General features: G+C 40.3%; 1 protein-coding gene across 1 annotated transcript in view; it reads left to right on the top strand.

Annotated features, from left to right (window-relative positions):
• The window catches only part of LOC124612652 (ribosome-recycling factor, mitochondrial), a 64,131-nt gene that overhangs the window by 34,879 nt on the left and 6,693 nt on the right, over positions 1-22,559 (top strand). The window contains exons 4-5 of the mRNA XM_047140963.1: positions 7,763-7,973; positions 10,387-10,543. Coding sequence (XP_046996919.1) covers positions 7,763-7,973; positions 10,387-10,543 — 368 coding nt within the window. The remainder of the gene's footprint in view (positions 1-7,762; positions 7,974-10,386; positions 10,544-22,559) is intronic.

Raw genomic sequence — 22,559 nt, 5'->3', positions numbered from 1 at the left:
TTCTGTTGCCCTAATAGAATTCTCATTTTGTGCACTTGCTTAAATTCTTAAAGGGAATTAGCAGTTTTTTAGCTCAACAGATTCATAGGTAATCAGCAGACTTAATTTAAAGTTATTTGTTCACGGTCCTGTAGTACATTGCGCCAGCTAAAATGCAGCCGTACTATGAATGCTGTTCTTGAACACAGAATGAGTTGGTTTATATTTGTAAGCAGCTGGAAATCACCCTGACTAGTGTCAGATGATTGGCAGCTGCTGTGTGTTCTTTGTTGGAAGAGTTCCTGAAGTTGTGTACCAGTACCAAAGATTCCTCAAGTACTATCCTGTCTCCTCTGCAGAAAATGTTGGATCTGTCATTACTTATCTACTCGTCTGTGAGTGGCATTTCGATGGTAGAGGTAGGCATTCTGTATGGCATGGATGGGGACTATGTTGCTGTATCAATCCCCAAACCAACAAATTTGAGGTGCTGTCTTTCTTTGAAATTGAGCCACAGGGACTCACTTCACCCGTTTTGTCTGGTGCCAAGAGGAGGCAAATGCTAAAGAGTGGGCGCTATTAATCATCATCAGTTCAAACAAATGGTGAATGGTCGTATCCCTGGTACAGAAAGTTGGTCAAAGCCTGAAATTGATAGCAATGAGATTTTTGGGGAAACCTTAAGGGTATATTGAAGGGATAGGCAAATAGGAAATGGAAGTGGTGTATTTGTCACAGTAGACAAAAAACTCAGATCCATCAAGATAGAAATTGAAGCTGCATGTGAGATTGTTTGTTCAAGACTCAGTATCAGGGTGGGCAGGAAATTATAATTTGATCATTCTGTTGCCCACCAGACTCATCTCCTGATGTAACTGAAAACTTTTGAGGAAACCTCAGTTCACTTATGGGGTTCCCCAGTCATACTGTAATCATCAGTGGAGACTTTAATCCTCCAACAATCAGTTGGGGAAATTACAGTTTTGTTAGTGGTGGGTGTGATAAGACATCCTATGAAACTTTACTAAATTCCTTCTCTGAAATATTGAGCGAGGTGGCGCATTGGTTAGCACACTGGACTCGCATTCGGGAGGACAATGGTTCAATCCCACGTCCAGCCATCCTGATTTAGGTTTTCCATGATTTCCCTAAATCGCCCCAGGCAAATGGTGGGCTGGTTCCTTTGAAAGGGCATGGCCGGCTTCCTTCCCCGTCCTTCCCTAATCCGATGAGACCAATGACCTCGCAGTTTGGTCTCTTCCCCCAAACAGCCCAACCCCTTCTCTGAAAACTACCTAGAGCAGATAATTCGCAACCCTGCTCTTGATGGAAGTAAATTGGATCTAATTGCAACAAATAGACCTGATATCTTTGACGACATCCACATTGAAATTGGTATCAGTGTCCATTGTGCAGCTGTGGCAACAATGATTACTGGAGTACAAAGGACGACTAAAACAAGGAGAAAGATATATATGCTCAGTAAAGTAGATAAAATATCAGTAGTGTCATAGCTCAATGGGGAGCATAGGGCAGGAGAATGTAGAAGATCTATGGCTCAAGTTTAAAAGAATAATTGACCATGCACTGGATAGACATGTACGCAGTAGAACAGTTCATAATGGGAGGAACCCTCCGTGGTGTACAGTCACTGAAAAGAAACTTCTACGGAAACAGTGATTACTACGTAATAGGTGTAAAACAAAGCATAGGGCTATAGATAGAGAGATGCTGAATGAAACATATTTGACTGTCAAGAGAGTAATGCGTGAAGCCTTAAGTGACTATCGTAGCAGAATATTGTCATATGATCTTTCACGAAACCCAAAGAAATTCTGGTGGTATGTGAAGACTGTTAATGGCACCAAAGTTAGTGTCCAGTCCCTAGCAAATGAGACAGAAACTGAAGTTGAGGATAGCAAAGCAAAAACTGAAATGCTTATCTCTTTTTCAAATGTTTCTCTGCAAAGGAAAACCCAGCAGAAATGCCCCAATTTAGTCCTTGTACCACTGCATAGATGAGTAAAATCAGTATTGATGTTAGTGATGCTGAGAAACAGCTGAAACTGTTAAAACTGAACAAAGCTCTAGGGTCTATTAGAAATTCTTTTTGGAAATCAGATTTTATACCAAACTTGCAGTTGAATTAGCCTCTCATCTAAATATAATCTATTGTAGATCTCTTGATCAGAAAATAGTGCGCAGTTCTTGGAACACGTGTCTGCAAGGAGTGTGGTAGAAGTGGTCCACAAAACTACCCTCCAGTATCCTTGACATCAATTTGTTGTAGAATGTTAGAACATATTCTGAGCTCAAACATAATGAGGTATCTCAAACAGAATGACCTCCTCTGTGACAACCAAAATGGATTCTGAAAACATCAGTCATGTAAAATTCAACTCCTACTTTTCTCACACGACACATAAAAGGTTTGGATCAAGGCAGGCAGGTGGATGCAGTATATCCTGATTTCCAAAAAGAATTTGAGTCAGTACCAAACCGATGCTTATTATCAAAAGTACAATCTTATGGGGGATCAAGTGAAATTTGTGACTGGATTGAGGACTTTTCCACAGGGAGGACGCAGCGTGTCATCTTGGATGGAGAGTCATTGTCAGATGTAGAAGTAATTTTGGGTGTGCCCAGGAAAGTATGTTGGGACCCATGCTGTTCATGTTGTATATTAATGACCATCCAGATAATATTAATAATAACCTGAGACTTTTTGCAGATGATGCAGTTGTCTATAATGATGTACTATCCGAATGAAACTGCCTTAATATTCACTCAGATCTTGATAAGTTTCAAAATGGTGAAAGGCTGGCAGCTTGCTTTAATGTTCAAAAATGTAAAATTCTGCACTTCATAAAGAGGAAAACTGTAGTATCCTATGACTATAATGTCAATAAGTCTGTTGGAATTGGCCAACTCATACAAATATGTGGGTGTAACACAATGTGGCCATATGAAATGGAATGATCACATAGGCTGAGTCATGGAAAGCAGGTGGTAGACTTTGTTTTAGTGGTAGAGTACTGGGAAGTGCAATCAGTCTACAAAGGAGATTGCATAAAAATCACTCTTGCGACCAGATCTAGAATATTGTTTAATTGTGTGGGACCCACACTGAATCGGACCAACAGGGGATATGGAATATATACAGAGAAGGGCAGCATGAATGGTCACATGTTTGTTTAATCAATGGGAGAGTGTCAGGGAGATACTGAAGAAACTAAACTGGCAAATCTTAAAGATAGATAAAAACTATCCCAAGAAAGTATACTAACAAAGTTTCAAGAACTGAATTTAAGGGATGACTGCAGGAACATACTATAACCCCCTACATATCATTCACATAGGGACTGTGAGGGTAAGATTAGAATAATTACAGCACACACAGAGGCACTCAAACGCTCGTTCTTCCCATGATCCATACATGAATAGTACGGGAAGAAACCCTAATAACTGGTACAATGGGATTTACGCTCTGCTGTGCGGTTCACAGTGGTTTGCAGAGTATAGATGTAGATCTGACATGTTGTTTATGTTTATAGAGAACAAGAACAGTCCTATGTCATGTCCTTGGGGCGCTCCTGATGATCCTTCTGTTTCCAGAGAACACTTGCTGCCCAGGATGACACTTTGAGTTCTATTACTTAAAAAGTGTTTGTGCTACTCACATATCTGAGAACTTATTCTGCATGCTAGGATCTTTGCAAAAAGTCTGCAGTGTTGCACTGTGTCAAACATGATCTGAAAATCTATGAATAAGGAATCTACCTGTTTCAGTTCATGTATGGTTCACAGGATATTGTGCTAGAAAAGGGCAAGCTGAGTTTCACATGAGCAATGCTCTCTAAATCCTTGTTGGTTTCTAGGTAGAAACTTTTCTTTCTCAAGAAAATTTGTTGTATTCCAACTTAAAATGTGCTCAAGAATTCTGTAGGAACCCAATGTTAAAGGTATCACTTATTAATTTTGTAAGTCCTTTCTTTTTCCCTTCTTATATGTGATGGCCACTTGCACTTTTTCCCAGTCACTTGTGACTTTCCACTGGGTGAGAATTTCGTGATAAATACAGTCTTAGGAAGGGGCCAATGTTGAAGAGTCTGTCTGTAATGTATAAACAGCCAGTGTCTGTAAAACCAAATTGGGATTCCATCTGGACCAGTTGACTTGTTTTCAACTCTTTCAGCTGCTTTTCTATGCCAGGGATTTCTGAGTCTTCCACGCAGAACTTTGTGTGGCGATCAAATGATGATATTTTCCTTGGGATTCTCAGAAAGATGTTTCACTAACAAATTACAGTGGAAGTTATTGTATGCTTCACATATCGATCTTTTTGTAGACGCAAAAATATCTGCTAAATTTTGCATGTTGACATTTCTACATTCATTTTTGAACTGACAGTCCATCAATCCCTGTTTTCTCAGCTTATACCAAATTTTGTCTTTAAACTGCCATGGTTCTTTACTGTTCTTAACACACTTGCTCAGCATATACTTCTCTAAAGCAACAATCAGTTTAAATTTTAACCACAGTTCTTCGAAGCCCGTCATACTGGAACGAAAAGAGACCTATTCAGTTCCTAAGTAGGGTGCTAACAACTTCTTATCTGCTCTTTCCAACATAGAAACTCTCCTGGAGTTTGTGATGGCTGTATTCACTTTAGTAACCATGGTTGCTATGGTGAGATCACGATCACTAGTCTCTGCACTGACAGTGTCAATAAGTTCAGGCCTGTTTGTAGCTATAAGGTCTAAAATGTTTTGTGTGTGGTTTATCCCAGTAGTTGTGAAAGACAGTTTTCAAAAAAAGTGTTCAGAACTTTTACCTAAGAATATCTGTCCATGCCACATGCATCAAATCCATAGACATCCCAGTATATACAGTAGGTGAATGTTGCCTCCAATTAATATTGCGTGATCAAGGCCTGTCTTTCCTACTGAATGTAGACATTCTTTGAATAATTCTACAACTGTTACAGAGTAACTGGGTGGCCAATAAAAAACAAATTGGATTATGAATATGAGCTCATATAGGGTGGTTATGCCAGGATGACTTTACAGCCAAACTCTGTTTCAACTTTTGACACACGCAATAGTTTTGTTGACTGCTATGAACACTATCCCTCCTATGATACTAAACTGTCATTTCTACATATGTTCCAGTCCTTGTTAAATATTTCTGAGCTTTTTAATTCAGCTTTCATTAGCACTTGGTTCTCAGTATGATTTGAGCATGACAATTTCCCTGGAGGACAGTAAATTCAGGGACATTGGTGCTAGTGCTTTATCAATTTAATATTAAAATCTTGACATTTGAGCTGTCTCTGCTTTGTATTGTGCTCTGTGCATTTTGAAATATTGAGTGGAAAATGTGCATCAGAGAACCTAGCCTTTTAAAAAGTTGAAACCTTTAGTTCACAAACTACATGTTCCAAAATAAAGTTGAAGAAAGCTGTAGAACAGTTTCTTCTGATCAGTTTTGGCAGTGTGGTTTTCTGTATGCCATATCAAACAGATTATAATTGGATTCAACTGCTAGTCAATGTTTACGGTTGTAGATCTAAACTGTCAATGACATCTTCCCCTCACGTATTCAGGAGCTTCACCTTGTTACTGGAAGCAGTAAATAAATTATCCAGAATGCTGTCTAATGTACTTTTGTGACAGATATTCAGATTCCACGAAGGATAGACGAAGTTAGCTTGCTGTATGTGATAGTACAGAAATTATACAAAAGAATTAGGTTTAGTCGCATCAGTTTCTTGCTGAAAAGCATATACCACATGGATTAAAACATTTTGCTCTGTAGAAGATTCTCATTGTTTGCGATAAGTCAGTGACTCAAAGGATACTTCCTGACAGACTTACAGGTGACACATGTCTATAGAAAGAAATATGAGAAAATTTGTTCCTAATTATAGATCCACCTCACTCTTACTTGTGTTTTCCAAAATTAAGTCATTGCAGAACTTGTAGTGCTTGGAGAATTTCCACGTAAATTCTAGAACCACTTGGCCTTCCTCCGTCTAGAACCCATGGTATTTTTAATATAAGTGTGAGAGAGACGAATCTGGCCTACTGCGCATTGCATGTTTGTGTGTGCAGGTCTAAAAAAAGTCATGAACAAAATGTGGATGCGGCGGCCGAACGGCAGTCGACAAGTACCTGCTGTATGATCCATAGAGTTTCAGTGTATGTGTAGAGAAGAGCCTGTGCTATTCAGAGAAGAGCCTGTGCTATTCTCTGCTGGTTTAGTGACTGTGATGATTGTTAAGAAAAAATGAAGAAATGAGATTAGACTTCCAGTTAATTCATGTCTTGGACTTGCTGGAGGCAAGACATATTTTATGATATGTTTGTAGATGAGACATGGTTGTTAAGCCAGCTCTTTTCTAAATGGACTTAAATCTGTTTCTAATGTGAGATGATACGAGTTACTTACGAGAAGTTAAATGTTTATGTGCGAAGTATGAATTTTGTTCTTATGAAGCTCAAATGTACCAATAGTCATTGAAAAGTATTCTTCGAGTACCAAATTGTTTCACAAGTGGTAAGAGAGTCTTTAAGGTTCCTGTGACTAGCATCATTCTTTGGAAAAGAAGTTTATAGAGATCCCAGAAGCTGGCTATCCAGAGAAGAAGATCAGGTGTATACACCAAGTAAGTCGACTCGTATAAGAGAAGTGGGAAGGTTGAATTTCAACTTCACACATTCTTGTCGTCAAAAACCATTAGAAGCTGCTGCCTCAGACAATAATGCTCATTGTAAACGAGTCACTATCCTTATGGTATGTAGATTACAGTTCTTATATGATGAATATCACTGTAGCCTTGGAGATACTAAGCCACTAACAGTAGATAATCTGCAACTATTGATTATAACTGAGTAGGCAGCAGCTTTCCTATAATTTGGCCATATTTACTTTACTAGGTGCAGGTAATCTATAGGGGTTTAATGATACATTATTGTTAATGCAGTTTCTGACAGTTGCTTCACTATTTTAATATGGAAGTTGACTTGTTCTGCATTGGTAAATGTTCTGCTTTATGATAGGATCTACAGAATACGATGTATGGGTGACATGGTTGTTGTGCTGCCACTCACCTTCTCTCTGTCATCTTAAAGTGCTAGAGGGGCATAACATTTTGCAATAGAGGTGAAAACTCAAGGAAAGTAGAGACCGAGTGGTGTCACACTCATAGGTGTATGTGATTGTATAAGGCACATTTGTAAACTGATTGATGTATGGAAGTCCCTGTCTCATTACAGTACTTGCTATTCATTTTAATTGTCAAGTACCCTATAAAAAATGCAGAATAGTAGTGAAACTAGTTCTGTCAAATATATAAAATATTCTGGAAAATTACAAAGAGACAGAATAGCTGGGCGGTACTTATCTTCAAGATACCTGTCCTGTCATCTTTATTTCCTATTGTCCTTGTTGCAGGTAGGTCCATTCCATCCTGGGGTCTGAGTGATCTTTCCTTCTTTTTAACCTTCTCCAACCTATCTCAACCTCCCTGACAAAGCATTTAATAGCTCCAAAAGCTGGGAATAGTTCCATCTATTTTCAATGTGTTTATTGGCAATCCTGGAATTTTTCTCCTGGAGGTAAGTAAAGGGCCATCATTTTACAGCTTTCATAGCAAATTTGTGTATTAAATATTTTGAATAATTTATGTTACAAAGTGTCAAATTGATTCTACTTTGTTCAAACTCGAGGAATAGTTTCAGTTGAACTGTTTAATATCTATGATTTCATGTTAATATTCCAGGTTCAATTGAGTCACTCAAAGTACGATTCGAAGGAAAGGATTTCACATTGCAGGAACTTGCACAAGTTATCAGGAAGAACCCAAAAACTGTAATTATTGATGTTTCAACATTTCCCCAGGCCATTCCGTCAGTGCTTCAGTCAATACAGAAGTCGGGGATGAATCTCAATCCACAGCAGGATGGAACAACGCTGTACATTCCTGTTCCAGTGTAAGAAGTTAGCTTTTTTATTGTTCTTTCCATCATTGTTGATACTATGACTTTTACATTGCTTCCATAACAGAAGGGCTGTCAAAAATAGCTCCACTTATTGATCATACTGGCTTTCTGCATGAAAACTCACATGCATATAGGCAAGGGAAGAAGATACTCATGGTTTTTTATTTATTAAGTTCAAAAAGTTCAGAAATTGAGCCCTATGTCTTGTCAATTACCAACTGAACCCATTTAGAGTATGTATGTTTGACCTCATGTCAGCGGTTGAAGTTATTTTTACACATTTGATGTTTGTAATGTTTGTGTCCACGTTACATGGAAACTTGTAGTGGTAAATTTGGAAGTGATCTCTTATTTCTTGTGTCACAATCAGTTACATTACCAACAAAAATACAAAATCAGTGGACAGAATTTCTATTGAATACTGCTTGTGATGCCATAGGAACTGTACTGTAGAAATGAGGGGATGCCTGATGAGACATTGTTACAACACCAATTATTGGATAGGGGGGAGAGAGAGAGAGAGAGAGAGAGAGAGAGAGAGAGAGAGAGAGAGAGAGAGAGAGAGAGGAGGGGGTATCTGGCGAGAAAGGGGCTAGGAATTGTGGTTTGGGGGGAGGGGACAAAAATATACTTTCTGTGTAGGATGGAACAACTTTTGATCATTAGAGCAGGGTTATGGAAAGTGACAGGGTGAAGCTCTGGCACCCCAGTAACAAAAGAAATGGGATCTATGGAAACACCAACCACTAGTCAAATTAAAAGAGGTATGCAGAGTCAACAAATGCAGTCATTACTGCCTCATAACTCAATATACAGGACAACAAATGAAGTGCACAATTCTCCAGTGACACAGTTGCCACTACTGTGCTTTGCAAGTTTGATTATACACTGAAGCGCCAAAGAAACTGGTATTGGCATGTATATTCAAGTACAGGCAGAATATGGCACGTGGTCGGCAACACCTATATAAGATTACAAGTGTCTGGCACAGTTGTTAGATCAGTTACTGCTGCTACAGTAGCAGGTTATCAATATTTAAGTGAGTTTGAACTTGGTGTTAAAGTCGACGTATGAGCGATGGAACACAGCATCTCCGAGGTAGCAGTGAAGTGGGGATTTTCCGTTTGACCATTTCACGAGTGTACTGTGAAAATCAGGAGTCCGGTAAAAAATCAGATCTCCAACATTGTTGTGGCCGAAAAAAGATCCTGCAAGAACAGGACCATCGATGACTGAAGAGAATCGTTCAGTGGGACAAGTGCAACCCTTCCGCAATTTGCTGCAGATTTCAGAGCTGGGCCATCAACAGGTTTCAGCGTGCAAGCCATTCAACGAAACATCATCAATATGGGGCTTTTGGAGCTGAAGGCCCACTCATGTACCTTGATGATTACATGTCACAAAGCTTTACACGTCTCCTGGGCCCTTCAACACCGACAATGGACTATGATGACTGGAAATTTGTTACCTGGTTGAATGAGTCTCATTTCAGATTGTATCGAGTGGATGGATGTGGATGTGTATGGGTATGGAAACAATCTCATGAATCGATGAACCCTGCATGTCAGCAGGGGACTGTTCAAGCTGGTGGAGGCTCTGTAGTGGTGTGGGGCATGTGCAGTTGGAGTGATATGGGAGCCCTGATATGTCTAAATATGCGTCTGACAGGTGACATGTATGTAAGCATCCTGTCGGATCACCTGCATCCATTCATGTCCATTGTGCATTCCGACGGACTTGAGCAATTCCAGCAGGACAATGCAACACCCCACACATCCAGAGTTGGTACAGAGTGGCTCCAGGAACACACTTCTGAGCTTAAACATTCCCACTGGCTTCCAAACTCCCCAACATGAACAGTATTGAGCATATCTGGGATGCTTTCCAACGTGCTGTTCAGAAGAGATCTCCACCCCCCTCATACTCTTACGGATTTATGGACGGCTCTGCAGGATGCATGGCGTCAGTTCCTTCCATCACTATTTCCGACATTAGTCAAGTCCATACCGTGTCATGTTGGGGCACTTCTGTATGTTCGCGGGGGCCCTACACAATATTAGGTAGGTGTACCAGTTTCTTGGGCTCTTCGTTGTTAATGTTGGTAAAGACTCTGTGCTGCAAAGCCTTCCTTGTCCTGTGGATTCAAGATTAATGAAAAGAGCTGATAATAAATATGTAGCATAAGATTGTGATGACTATTGGATTTCATATTTTCTACTTGAGGTCTTTACCTTTGCCATGTGACTTAAGTTGTTCTGCATCTAAGAGTAGTGTTCTATAAGTTGTTAACATTTTAAAATACGCATCAGAAACTCATTACAGGAAATTACAATCCTTTTCCTTTTTTGTTGTAGATAAAATGTATGCTTGTTATGGTAGAACAAAACACAGTTTTTATTTTCAGGGTAACAAAGGAATACAGAGAAACTCTTGCAAAGAATGCAAAAGTTCTTTTTATCAGATGCCGTGATAATGTGAAAGATGTGCAAAATCGATATATTAAAAAGGTGAAAACTCTTGCAGATATTTCAGAGGATACATCTCACAGTGTTCAAGAACAGGTTTGTACCATCTTCATGTGTTTATTTTGCTTCTCAACTATTTGGTTGATAGCTTATGTGTACAGTTAGGTACTATTCTTTATGTCAAGCTGGGTCAACTGAACCTACTGATACCAGATGTCAGATTTCCCCCCTTGATATAGTGATGATGTGGCATGTCACATCATGTGTGTTCAAACATAAAGAGAACAAAACATTCACAATATTTTTTGCTTGTATATTGTGTTTTGGAGTATACATTGTGACGTCAGACTAGTTGTAGCGTAAGCCGAAGTATGTTAGTTTGAAAGGTGACCAGTTTGGTTGTGAGTTATTGAAACCAACAAATGTGAATGTGTAATATTAGTTGTGGTGTACTACTGAGCTGTAATGTTGCCCAAGTTTCAGGTTAGGTTGAAAGGTTGCAGTTTTGTTGTTGAAGGTTTCAGTTAGTGTCAAGTCACAGAAGCTTCCTTTAGTTGTCTCAATTCCATTTGTGAGTCTGCATTGCTTAATACACGTATCTAAATGCTACATAAAATTGAAAACATTTCATACTTTTGTGTGTGAAAAAAAAGCTACACCCAACAGCAATAAAGATGCATTTTGGTATAAACAGATTCTGTGAAAATTAAGAAAATTTTGACAATAGTTGTGCCATTAGTTTTTCCAGAACAGCCTGTGAAATTAAGAAATTTGCATTTCACTGTTTACCAGTCATCTTGTTAACACGTTTGCTTGTTAGCTAAAAATTGTGGTCACAATGCAATTCAAAAGCTCAGCTACCCTCAGTCTGCAAGATCCGGGCAGTCGCAGAGGGTGGGCTTACTGGTAGTTGGGAGCTCCAACGTCAGGCGCGTAATGGGGCCCCTTAGGGAAATGGCAGCAAGAGGGGGGAAGAAAACCAATGTGCACTCCGTGTGCATACCGGGGGGAGTCATTCCAGATGTGGAAAGGGTCCTTCCGGATGCCATGAAGGGTACGGGGTGCACCCATCTGCAGGTGGTCGCTCATGTCGGCACCAATGATGTGTGTCGCTATGGATCGGAGGAAATCCTCTCTGGCTTCCGACGGCTATCTGATTTGGTGAAGACTGCCAGTCCCGCTAGCGGGATGAAAGCAGAGCTCACCATCTGCAGCATCGTCGACAGGACTGACTGCGGACCTTTGGTACAGAGCCGAGTGGAGGGTCTGAATCAGAGGCTGAGACGGTTCTGCGACCGTGTGGGCTGCAGATTCCTCGACTTGCGCCATAGGGTGGTGGGGTTTCGGGTTCCGCTGAATAGATCAGGAGTCCACTACACGCAACAAGCGGCTACACGGGTAGCAGGGGTTGTGTGGCGTGGGCTGGGCGGTTTTGTAGGCAGGTCAGTTGGTAAATCACGTGGATGCTTTCACATGTGGCTCTGCCTTTGATCGTGTACACCTTCCGGGTTACAGGACTGGAGTAGGTGGTGGTGGGAGGGTGCATGGGACAGGTTTTGCATCGGGGGCGGTTACAAGGATAGGAGCCAGAGGGTAGGGAAGGTGGTTTGGGGATTTCATAGGGATGAACTAACAGGTTACGAAGGTTAGGTGGACGGCGGAAAGACACTCTTGGCGGAGTGGGGAGGATTTCATGAAGGATGGATCTCATTTCAGGGCAGGATTTGAGGAAGTCGTATCCCTGCTGGAGAGCCACATTCAGAGTCTGGTCCAGTCCGGGAAAGTATCCTGTCACAAGTGGGGCACTTTTGTGGTTCTTCTGTGGGGGATTCTGGGTTTGAGGGGATGAGGAAGTGGCTCTGGTTATTTGCTTCTGTACCAGGTCGGGAGGGTAGTTGCGGGATGCGAAAGCTGTTGTCAGGTTGTTGGTGTAATGATTCAGGGATTCCGGACTGGAGCAGATTCATTTGCCACGAAGACCTAGGCTGTAGGGAAGGGACCGTTTGATGTGGAATGGGTGGCAGCTGTCATAATGGAGGTACTGTTGCTTGTTGGTGGGTTTGATGTGGACGGACGTGTGAAGTTGGCCATTGGACAGGTGGAGGTCAACGTCAAGGAAAGTGGCATGGGATTTGGAGTAGGACCAGGTGAATCTGATGGAACCAAAGGAGTTGAGGTTGGAGAGGAAATTCTGGAGTTCTTCTTCACTGTGAGTCCAGATCATGAAGATGTCATCAATACATCTGTACCGAACTTTGGGTTGGCAGACTTGGGTAACCAAGAAGGCTTCCTCTAAGCGACCCATGAATAGGTTGGCGTATGAGGGGGGCCATCCTGGTACCCATGGCTGTTCCCTTTAATTGTTGGTATGTCTGGCCTTCAAAAGTGAAGAAGTTGTGGGTCAGGATGAAGCTGGCTAAGGTAATGAGGAAAGAGGTTTTAGGTAGGGTGGCAGGTGATCGGCGTGAAAGGAAATGCTCCATAGCAGCGAGGCCCTGGACGTGCGGAATATTTGTGTATAAGGACGTGGCATCAATGGTTACAAGGATGGTTTCCGGGGGTAACAGATTGGGTAAGGATTCCAGGCGTTCAAGGAAGTGGTTGGTGTCTTTGATGAAGGATGGGAGACTGCATGTAATGGGTTGAAGGTGTTGATCTACGTAGGCAGAGATACGTTCTGTGGGGGCTTGGTAACCAGCTACGATGGGGCGGCCGGGATGATTGGGTTTGTGGATTTTAGGAAGAAGGTAGAAGGTAGGGGTGCGGGGTGTCGGTGGGGTCAGGAGGTTGATGGAGTCAGGTGAAAGGTTTTGCAGGGGGCCTAAGGTTCTGAGGATTCCTTGAAGCTCCGCCTGGACATCGGGAATGGGGTTACCTTGGCAAACTTTGTATGTGGTGTTGTCTGAAAGCTGACGCAGTCCCTCAGCCACATACTCCCGACGATCAAGTACCACGGTCGTGGAACCCTTGTCCGCCGGAAGAATGACGATGGATCGGTCAGCCTTCAGATCACGGATAGCCTGGGCTTCAGCAGTGGTGATGTTGGGTGTAGGATTAAGGTTTTTTAAGAAGGATTGTGATGCAAGGCTGGAAGTCAGAAATTCCTGGAAGGTTTGGAGAGGATGATTTTGAGGAAGAGGAGGTGGGTCCCGCTGTGACGGAGGACGGAACTGTTCCAGGCAGGGTTCAATTTGGATGGTGTCTTGGGGAGTCGGATCATTAGGAGTAGGATTAGGATCATTTTTCTTCGTGGCAAAGTGATACTTCCAGCAGAGAGTACGAGTGTAGGACAGTAAATCTTTGACGAGGGCTGTTTGGTTGAATCTGGGAGTGGGGCTGAAGGTGAGGCCTTTGGATAGGACAGAAGTTTCGGATTGGGAGAGAGGTTTGGAGGAAAGGTTAACTACTGAATTAGGGTGTTGTGGTTCCAGATTGTGTTGATTGGAATTTTGAGGTTTTGGAGGGAGTGGAGCTGGAAGTGGGAGATTGAGTAGATGGGAGAGACTGGGTCTGTGTGCAATGAGAGGAGGTTGAGGTTTGCTGGAAAGGTTGTGAAGGGTGAGTGAGTTGCCTTTCCGGAGGTGGGAAACCAGGAGATTGGATAGTTTTTTGAGGTGGAGGGTGGCATGCTGTTCTAATTTACGGTTGGCCTGTAGGAGGATGCTCTGAACAGCCGGTGTGGATGTGGGAGAGGAAAGATTAAGGACTTTTATTAAAGATAGGAGTTGACGGGTGTGTTCATTGGCTGAGTTGATGTGTAGGTGAAGGATTAGGTGGGTGAGGGCAATGGATTGTTCAGTTTGGAACTGGTATAGGGACTGATGGAAGGAAGGGTTGCAGCCAGAGATGGGAACTTTAAGTGTGAGGCCTTTGGGGGTGATGCCAAATGTCAGAAAAGCCTGAGAAAATAGAATATGGGAGCGTAATCTGGCTAGGGCGAAGGCATGTTTGCGGAGGGAATGTAAATAAAACTTAAAGGGGTCGTTGTGGGGGTGTTGTGAGGGTGACATGGTATTAGAAGGTGGAAAGTGTAACATGAGGTGAAATGAAAATGAAAATAAAAATATATGGGGAGAGATAAAGGTGAACCGGAAAGTAACTGGAGATCTGGAATGAAAAAAGGCGAAAAGGTGTTGGTTACAGCTGGGCTATGTTGGACTTGGGTTGATAGACAACGATGTGCATAAAGGTTAGGTGGTTGTGTTGCCGCCAAAACACGTTAAAGGACGGAGAAATTTGGGAAAATTTCGAAAAAACTGCGTGTAGTGTATTAAAAGGAGTGGTATTGTGGTGGCAGATTATGAAAATGAGGCTAACAATTGTCTGACGAAGAAATAATGACGTTAAAACCTGTGGGAAGCGGCTAAAAATTATAAGTGATGTGGGAAAAACGGAAATGGAAATAAAGCGAAAGTTATTAGAACTGGCCGAAATGGTTGTTTAAAAGGTGAAAGGAGCTGTTTGTGAACTAGAAACGGTGGATATTATAGCGGCGGTAGTGCTGAAAGCGGCAAAAAAATTTTTTTGGTTATGGTTTGGACGTGGGTTACGTATTATTTAGTATATATAGGCGGGATAAAATAGTATAGCAGATTACGGTAAAAAGGAGAAGGTGAATACAAAGTGAAACTACTGGCAAAAACAGAAAGATGAAAATAAGACGACAGAAAAGATTTCGAAATGCAACAGTGACAATAACAAACGTAATTGTTGCGTTCAAATTAATGATATCAATATAATAGAGGGAAACATTCCACGTGGGAAAAATTATATATAAAAACAAAACAAAAAAAAAAAAAAAAGAAGAAGAGTGGAATCGTCTCATTAGCGAAACAATGGCACGAGACTGCTATTTGTTGTTACTTACACTGCTGCTTTCTTTGATAATGATCAGCAAGAACCAAACAATAGACTGCGTAAGATAGAAGATGTTCTGAACGAGAGTTTAGCGAAAATTTTTCTCCATTTGAAAATGCAGATGCCTCTTTAGTACATTACATTCTGCACAGAAATTAGAGTCGTCTTAGATTTAAAAATCTGGTCAATTGTCGTGCTTCATTTCTGACTGTATCACTATTAGGCATAAGAATAATACGAATATAAACATGACATGATATGTATAATCTTCCGCGTTTGCTGTTGTCTCACTCTAGTTTCGTAGTTTATTAGGCAGAAAGGATTTAAATGAGATAGCAGCAAACACGAAGGAATACATGGCAAAATGTTTATATTCGTATTATTCTTATGGTGAAGAGAATACTGCATGTGATTCACAATTCATAAAAGTTCCTATTAGCAACCATCTCTATTCATAGGTAGGAAAAAACTCAGAATGTAGAGTTGGCCGTATTGACAAACATCCCTGAACAGTCTCGCCAATCGGAGTTTCGTAGTACATTGAAGCGCTGCAACATTCAAAGATGAACAATACGAAATTTGTATCTACTTCGATGGATAATGTATGAAAACGCAGTGGCCAAAACTCGGGGCGGAGGAAAAAAAGTTCGTCTTCCACCTTTTTTTTATTTATTTACTGACGCAGGCGTTTTGGCGCCAGTATTTATCTTTGTGCCTGCAAAGCATGCCTGTGTAGTGCTACATATATTCGATGGCAGAAGTTAGTTGTGGCGGCACCTACCAACATTTTTCAGAACTTCCCCTTACTTTGAACTCGATTCTAAGCCGCAGGCGGTTTTTTGGATTACAAAAACCGGAAAAAAAGTGCGGCTTAGATTCGAGTAAATACGGTACCCTAGTTTTCTGACTATTAGTTTCCTCTTCAGAGATGACACGCCATTAGATTGGGGAAGGTTACAAAGGAGGCGCAGCTCACTTAGGAGCCATCAGTTGTGATAACAATTTGAGACAAAGGAGAGAGAGGGGATGTATCAGAGGGCAGAAATCTGTTTGATACATCTCCCTCGCCTTTGTCTCCTCTTTGCCTCACAAATGGTGCCACTTGGGTAAACCTTCCCTTCCTTTGTGGCATTCCTTGACTAATATGTATGTCCTCACTGAGAAAGAAACAAACAGTACAAAGATTAAGCTACTTGTTCCTTCTTTTCTTTGTTACTGTTGTGAGTACTTAGAATTTCTCCTCCTAACCTAAGTACCAGCCACAAATTCTGTTTCCTTGTAATTATACAGCTTTCACAACTTTTTTAAACATTTTCATTTTCCTTGATTGTCCCAACAGTTTCTTCTCAGTCATCATAAACCAGGACAATTTAGAATTCTCATGTCCACTTCTTGCATGTACATTTGAATTATGATTGTTTCCCATCGTAGTGTCCCCATTCAAACAAAAATTATTTTCTCAGTATTCAACAGGTATTTTATACTATTTTCTGCAGATAATTCCACTTCTTGCAATGCCTGGCTGCCTTGTGCTGTTCCAGAGTGACTCGGTAATGAAATGTGCAGAACTCATGATAATTTGATAAGCTGTTTTATGAAACAAACAAAAAAAAAAAATCAACATTTGTTCTCCTCATTTCCAGATGCATATTTTCTATTTTACCACACTGCTTAAGAGAAGTTACAGTTCATGATGCTGTCCTCTTCAGTTCAACATATTTTTACTCTCACCTTTCTTTAATTCCACTGAAATATGCTCACTATTTGTGTACACTTGAATTTAGCACATTTCGTGACAGTACTCACTTTTCCGTGGATGTTCATAAGATGATATTTGACTTTTTTGTGTTAGCTGCAGTCGTCTAGTGAAAGTATGATTCCATAATGCTGTTTCGTCAGCTGCGGAAATGTCCTGGTTCAATGTGTATGCCTCATTTTTGGTGCTTCAAATACCAATTTTCCGAATGAGCTTCCTTCTTGATGTTTATATAAAAAAAGTAGTAGAATAACTCAGTTTTGCTGGTCACTTGAAAATTATTATAATGGGGACCTGTACATTGTTCCACCGTCACACACCAAGTGTTCACTGCCGACTGACTACGGTCAAAGATGACTCCAGCATCAAAGACATTTCACACAACACACAAGCTTCCACTTGTAACCAGTCTCTTTGATATTATTCGTCACATCTACTTATATTAATCAATATGCTGTCACTCTCTAACATATAAGCAAATTAGCATAAAATAAGGCAAATTACAATTCACAAAAAATATTCTGATAAAAATATAAAAAAACATTTACAACCTCCCTCATTAGATTTGGTATCGACAAATCCGGTAGAAAATAACACATCTCCCAGATCCATTACACCACCAACCCAAAACCCAAGTGGAGGACTACAGTTAATTAGTTTTCTTGGTGGTAGATTTCGTAACTCAAGAGCAGCTCTGGAAGGTCTGGAAAAAAATTCATTTGCCATGACGTTTCAGCTTGTCTCAAAATGTTTTCAGCTTAAATTTATTGATATGCGGAAATAGTCAAAGGTCAGAGGATATCTTAGCAGACAGCTGTTCCAAAAATTCAGTCTTTCAATCCCTGAGTTGCATCAATGTCAAAAAATTGCTGACTCAAGTCAGAAATCTGGTATAAAAGTTGTAATCTTGTTTCTTACAAAGGTGGCAAATAAGTTTTTATTTAGGAGTATCTCTGACAGACTAGTGAAATTAGCCAACAGCAATAACAATAAAAATAACTCTCTGTAGATCCAATATCATACAGGAGATTTTTAACATAGGTCTCACTATGACTAGCTCTTCTGCATTGCCAGAAGGGTAACTGTCAACCACCTATCACAACAACAACAATAGTGAAAAATGCTACAAGTATTCAGATCTGTAGCTTAGGCAAATTAATATGGGTCAATAGCTACGCAAGATACAAAGGGAAAAGTAAAGTTATTGGGAATGCAATGAACGAGGCTAGCAAAGAACTTACTGGTAGACAAAACAATAATAGTTCAAGAAAATTAGAAGTGAATGAAGTGATAACAGTTCTAAGAACAACTAAACAAATTATCACTGCAGAATAGATCAGTACACATCATACTTTTTGAGACTTTTGAAAGATAACGAATGTAACACCAGTTGGGATGTCTATGGAATATCAAGTAAGATGTAGTGAAACTGTCCTTTTTTTTTTTAATATAAACATTTGTCTCCCACCCCCCTCCCCCCCCCATGAACCATGGACCTCACCAATAATGGGGAGGCTTGCGTGCCTCAGCGATACAGACAGCCGCAATGTAGGTGCAGAGGGGTATTTGTTGAGATGCTAAAGGTGTGGTTCCTGAACCGAGGCAGTAGCCTTTATAGTAGTTGCAGGGGCAACAGTCTGGATGATTGACTGATATGGACTTGTAACATCAACCAAAACAACCTTGCTCTGCTGGTACTGTGACACAAGGGGAAAAGTACAGCTGTAATTTTTCCCAAGCATGTGCGGCTCTACCGTATGGTTAAATGGTGATGGCATTCTCTTGAGTAAAATATTCTGGAGGTAAACACGGTCCCCCATTCAAATCTCTGGATGGGGACTAATCAGGAGGATGTCGTCATCAGAAAAAACAAAAATGGCATTCTCCGGATCGAAGTGTGGAATGTTGGATCCCTTAGTCAGGTAGATAGGTTAGAAAATGTAAAGGCAAACCTACATTTATAGCATTTGTAGGCTTACAGAAAGCTTTTGACAATGTTCACTGGAATAGTCTCTTTCATATTCTGAAAGTGGCAGGGATAAAATACAGGGAGCAAAAGGCTATTTACAATTTGTACAGAAACCAGATGGCAATTATAAGAGTCAAGGGGCGTGAAAGGGACACAGTGGTTGAGAAGGGAGTGAGACAGGGTTGTAGCCTATCTCCAGCATTATTCAATCTGTATATTGAGCAAGCAGTAAAGAAAACAAAAGAAAAATATGGAATGTGAATTAAAGTCCAAGGAGAAGAAATAAAAACTTTGAGGTTTGCCGATGACATTGTAATTCTGTCAGAGGCAGCAACCGACTTGGAAGAGCAGTTGAATGGAATGGACAGTGTCTTGAAAGAAAGATACAAGATGAACATCGACAAAAGCAAAATGAGGATAATAGAAAGTAGTCAAATTAAATCAGGTTACGCTGAGGGAATTAGATTAGGAAATGAGACACTTGAAATAGTAGAGGAGTTTTGCTATTTGGGCTACAAAATAACTGATGATGGTCGAAGTAGAGAGGATATAAAATGTAGACTGGCAATGGCAAGGAAAGCGTTCCTGAAGAAGAGAAATTTGTAACACTGAATATAAATTTAAGTGTGAGGAAGTCTTTTCTGAAAGTATATGGAGTGTAGCCATGTATGGAAGTGAAACATGGGCAATAAACAGTTTAGACAAGAAGAGAATACAAGCTTTTGAAATTCAGTCTACAAAAGAATGTTGAAGATTACATGGGTATATCATGTAAGTAATGAGGAGGTACTAAATAGAATTGGGGAGAAGAGAAATTTGTTGCACAACTTGACTAGGAGAAGGGATCGGTTGGTAGGACACATTCTGAGACATCAAAGGATCACCAACTTATTACTGGAGGAAAACGTGAGGCATAAAAATCATAGTGGGAGACCATGAGAGGACTACAGTAAGCATATTCAGAAGAATGTAGGTTGCAATAGTTAATCAGAGACGAAGAGCCTTGCGCAGAATCATGGAGAGCTGCATCAAACCAGTCTTTGGACTGAAGACCACAGCAACAAAATCATATATAAACTTTAAATTTGTCAATAATAACTACAACGCTTATATAAATTGTTATTTCATAATCACTGGAAAAATATTATCTGAATAGATGAAACATTCAGTTTTCGGTTGTTTGTGATGAGTATCATAATACTGTAAATGCTACTGGTGCATGATGTATCACAATATTCATTTCACATAAGTTTTGATTGTGTAACAAGGTGTTACTGTAAACATACTTCTGTACAAGATGTGCGTGGTCTAACCCAAGGGTCTGAATACAAATTTACTGAAGATGAGTATGTTTGGAAAAACTGCTGACCTGCCAAATGATGATGATGATGATGATGATGATGTGTATTTGACTGGGAGGATGTAATGAGAAGATACCACCTATGATCACTGCAACATTACAGGGGACCATGTTCCATGTTGAATCAGTAGCTGTAGATTCCATATTCCACTGCCTGAACCTTACATCATTGTAACTTGGATGAGAATTGTTATCACATCAAACTGTCAGTGATTTTCATTTTTGAGCTCCTCAGTTCTCAAGCAGTGTTACAGGTACTCGTGTTGGTATCTCAGCAAGCAAATTCACCTGATCTGAAACTGATGGAACACATCTGGGACACTGTCAGGTGCCAGCAATCTGGCCACTAACCAGTCTACAATTTAAGGAAACTGCATGACCTACCGTATTTACTCGAATCTAAGCCGCACTCGAATCTAAGCCGCACCTGAAAAATGAGACTCGAAATAAAGGAAAAAAAAAAATTCTCGAATCTAAGCCGCACCTGAAATCTGAGACTCGAAATTCAAGGTGAGAAAAAAGTTTTAGGCCGCACCTCCAAATCGAAACAAAGTTGGTACATTGTAATATGAGACACAATTTAGGTCGAATGAATGACGATGCAGCTACAGTAGTTTGGTTCGAGTCGTAAGCTTAGCAGTTAAGCTTTACCAGGTAGCCATTGCTATGCGTCAGGCACTCCATCCGTATTTATACGGGTACCCTTCCTTTTTCATCGTCTGGTTTGAATCGATTGCTTATTTTGCTTTGATCTGATAAGTGCCGTTTTCTTTGTTATAGGTGTTTACGTCACTCTAAGCTGAAAATGCATTACTGTACTGTGTCATGCATTGTTTGTCGCATTCTGATAGTTCGTGTTTACGGCCTGTCGCTGCTCGCGGCATGGCTTGCTTTTGTGCGCGCTACCGCCGCTTACAATAATAAAAAAGAGAGGAATTGTCTCATAACCGAAACAACGGCAAAAGACTGCTATTTGTTGTTACTTACACTGCTGCTTTCTTTGATAATGATCAACAAGAACCAAATAATAGACTGCGTATGATAGAACATAGTTCTGAACTAGAGTTAGTCGAAAATTTTTGCGGCCGCTTCTTTAGTACATCAAATTCTGCACAGAAATTAGTCACCTTAGATTTAAAAATTTAGTCAGTTGCCGTACTTCATTTCTGACTGTGTCACTTTTAGGCATAAGAATAATACGAATATAAACATGAAACGATACATATATTCTTCCGCGTTTGCTGTTGTCTCACTCTAGTTTCGTAGTTTATTAGGCAGACAGGATTTAAATGAGATAGCAGCAAACACGGAAGAATACATGGCAAAATGTTTCTATTCGTATTATTCTTATAGTGAAGAGAATACTGCATGTGATTCACATTTCATCAGGTTCCTATTAGCAACCATCTCTTCTCACAGGAAGGAAAAATTCAGAACGTAGAGTTGGCCATATTGACAAACATCCCAAACAGTCTTGCCAGTCGGATTTTCGTATTACATTGAAATTCTGCTACATTCGAAGATGAACAATACGGAATTTGTATTTACTTCGTTGAATAATGTATGAAAATGCAGTGGTCGAAACTCGGGGCGGAGAAAAAAGCTCGTCTTCCACCTATTTTTTTTTTTTTTTTTTTTTTTTTTTTTTTTTTTTTTTTTTTTTTTTTTTTTTTTTTTTTTTTTTTTTTTTTTTTTTTTTTACTGACGCAGAGGTTTTGGCGCCAGTATTTATCTTTGTGCCTACAAAGCATGCCTGTGTAGCGCTACATATATTCAACGGCAGAAGTTAGCTGTGGCGGCACCTACCAGCATTTTTCAGAACTTCCGCTTGCTTTGCACTCGATTCTAAGCCGCAGGCGGTTTTTTTGGATTACAAAAACCGGAAAAAAAGTGCGACTTAGATTCGAGTAAATACGGTATGCATAGACTTCCCATGCCACACATATCCAAAATCTACCAAGGACTCATCAAATCGATGCTATGCAGAATCACTGCTGTGCTGTGTCCCAGAGATGGACTACTCAAGTAGTCATAATGTTTTGGCTCATCAGTGTATATGCTCAGGGTGTGCATAAAATGTATGACTGCATGAGTAGAGCATCTGACTTGAATGGAAGTGAGTCAATTATTACATCATTTGCAACAAGTTTTGTATTACCAGATTACTGCC

Source organism: Schistocerca americana, chromosome 4, assembly GCF_021461395.2.
Source record: "Schistocerca americana isolate TAMUIC-IGC-003095 chromosome 4, iqSchAmer2.1, whole genome shotgun sequence".
Taxonomy (NCBI): domain Eukaryota; kingdom Metazoa; phylum Arthropoda; class Insecta; order Orthoptera; family Acrididae; genus Schistocerca; species Schistocerca americana.
Note: the sequence above shows the minus strand (reverse complement) of the source record. Positions and strands in the feature narration are given on the sequence as shown.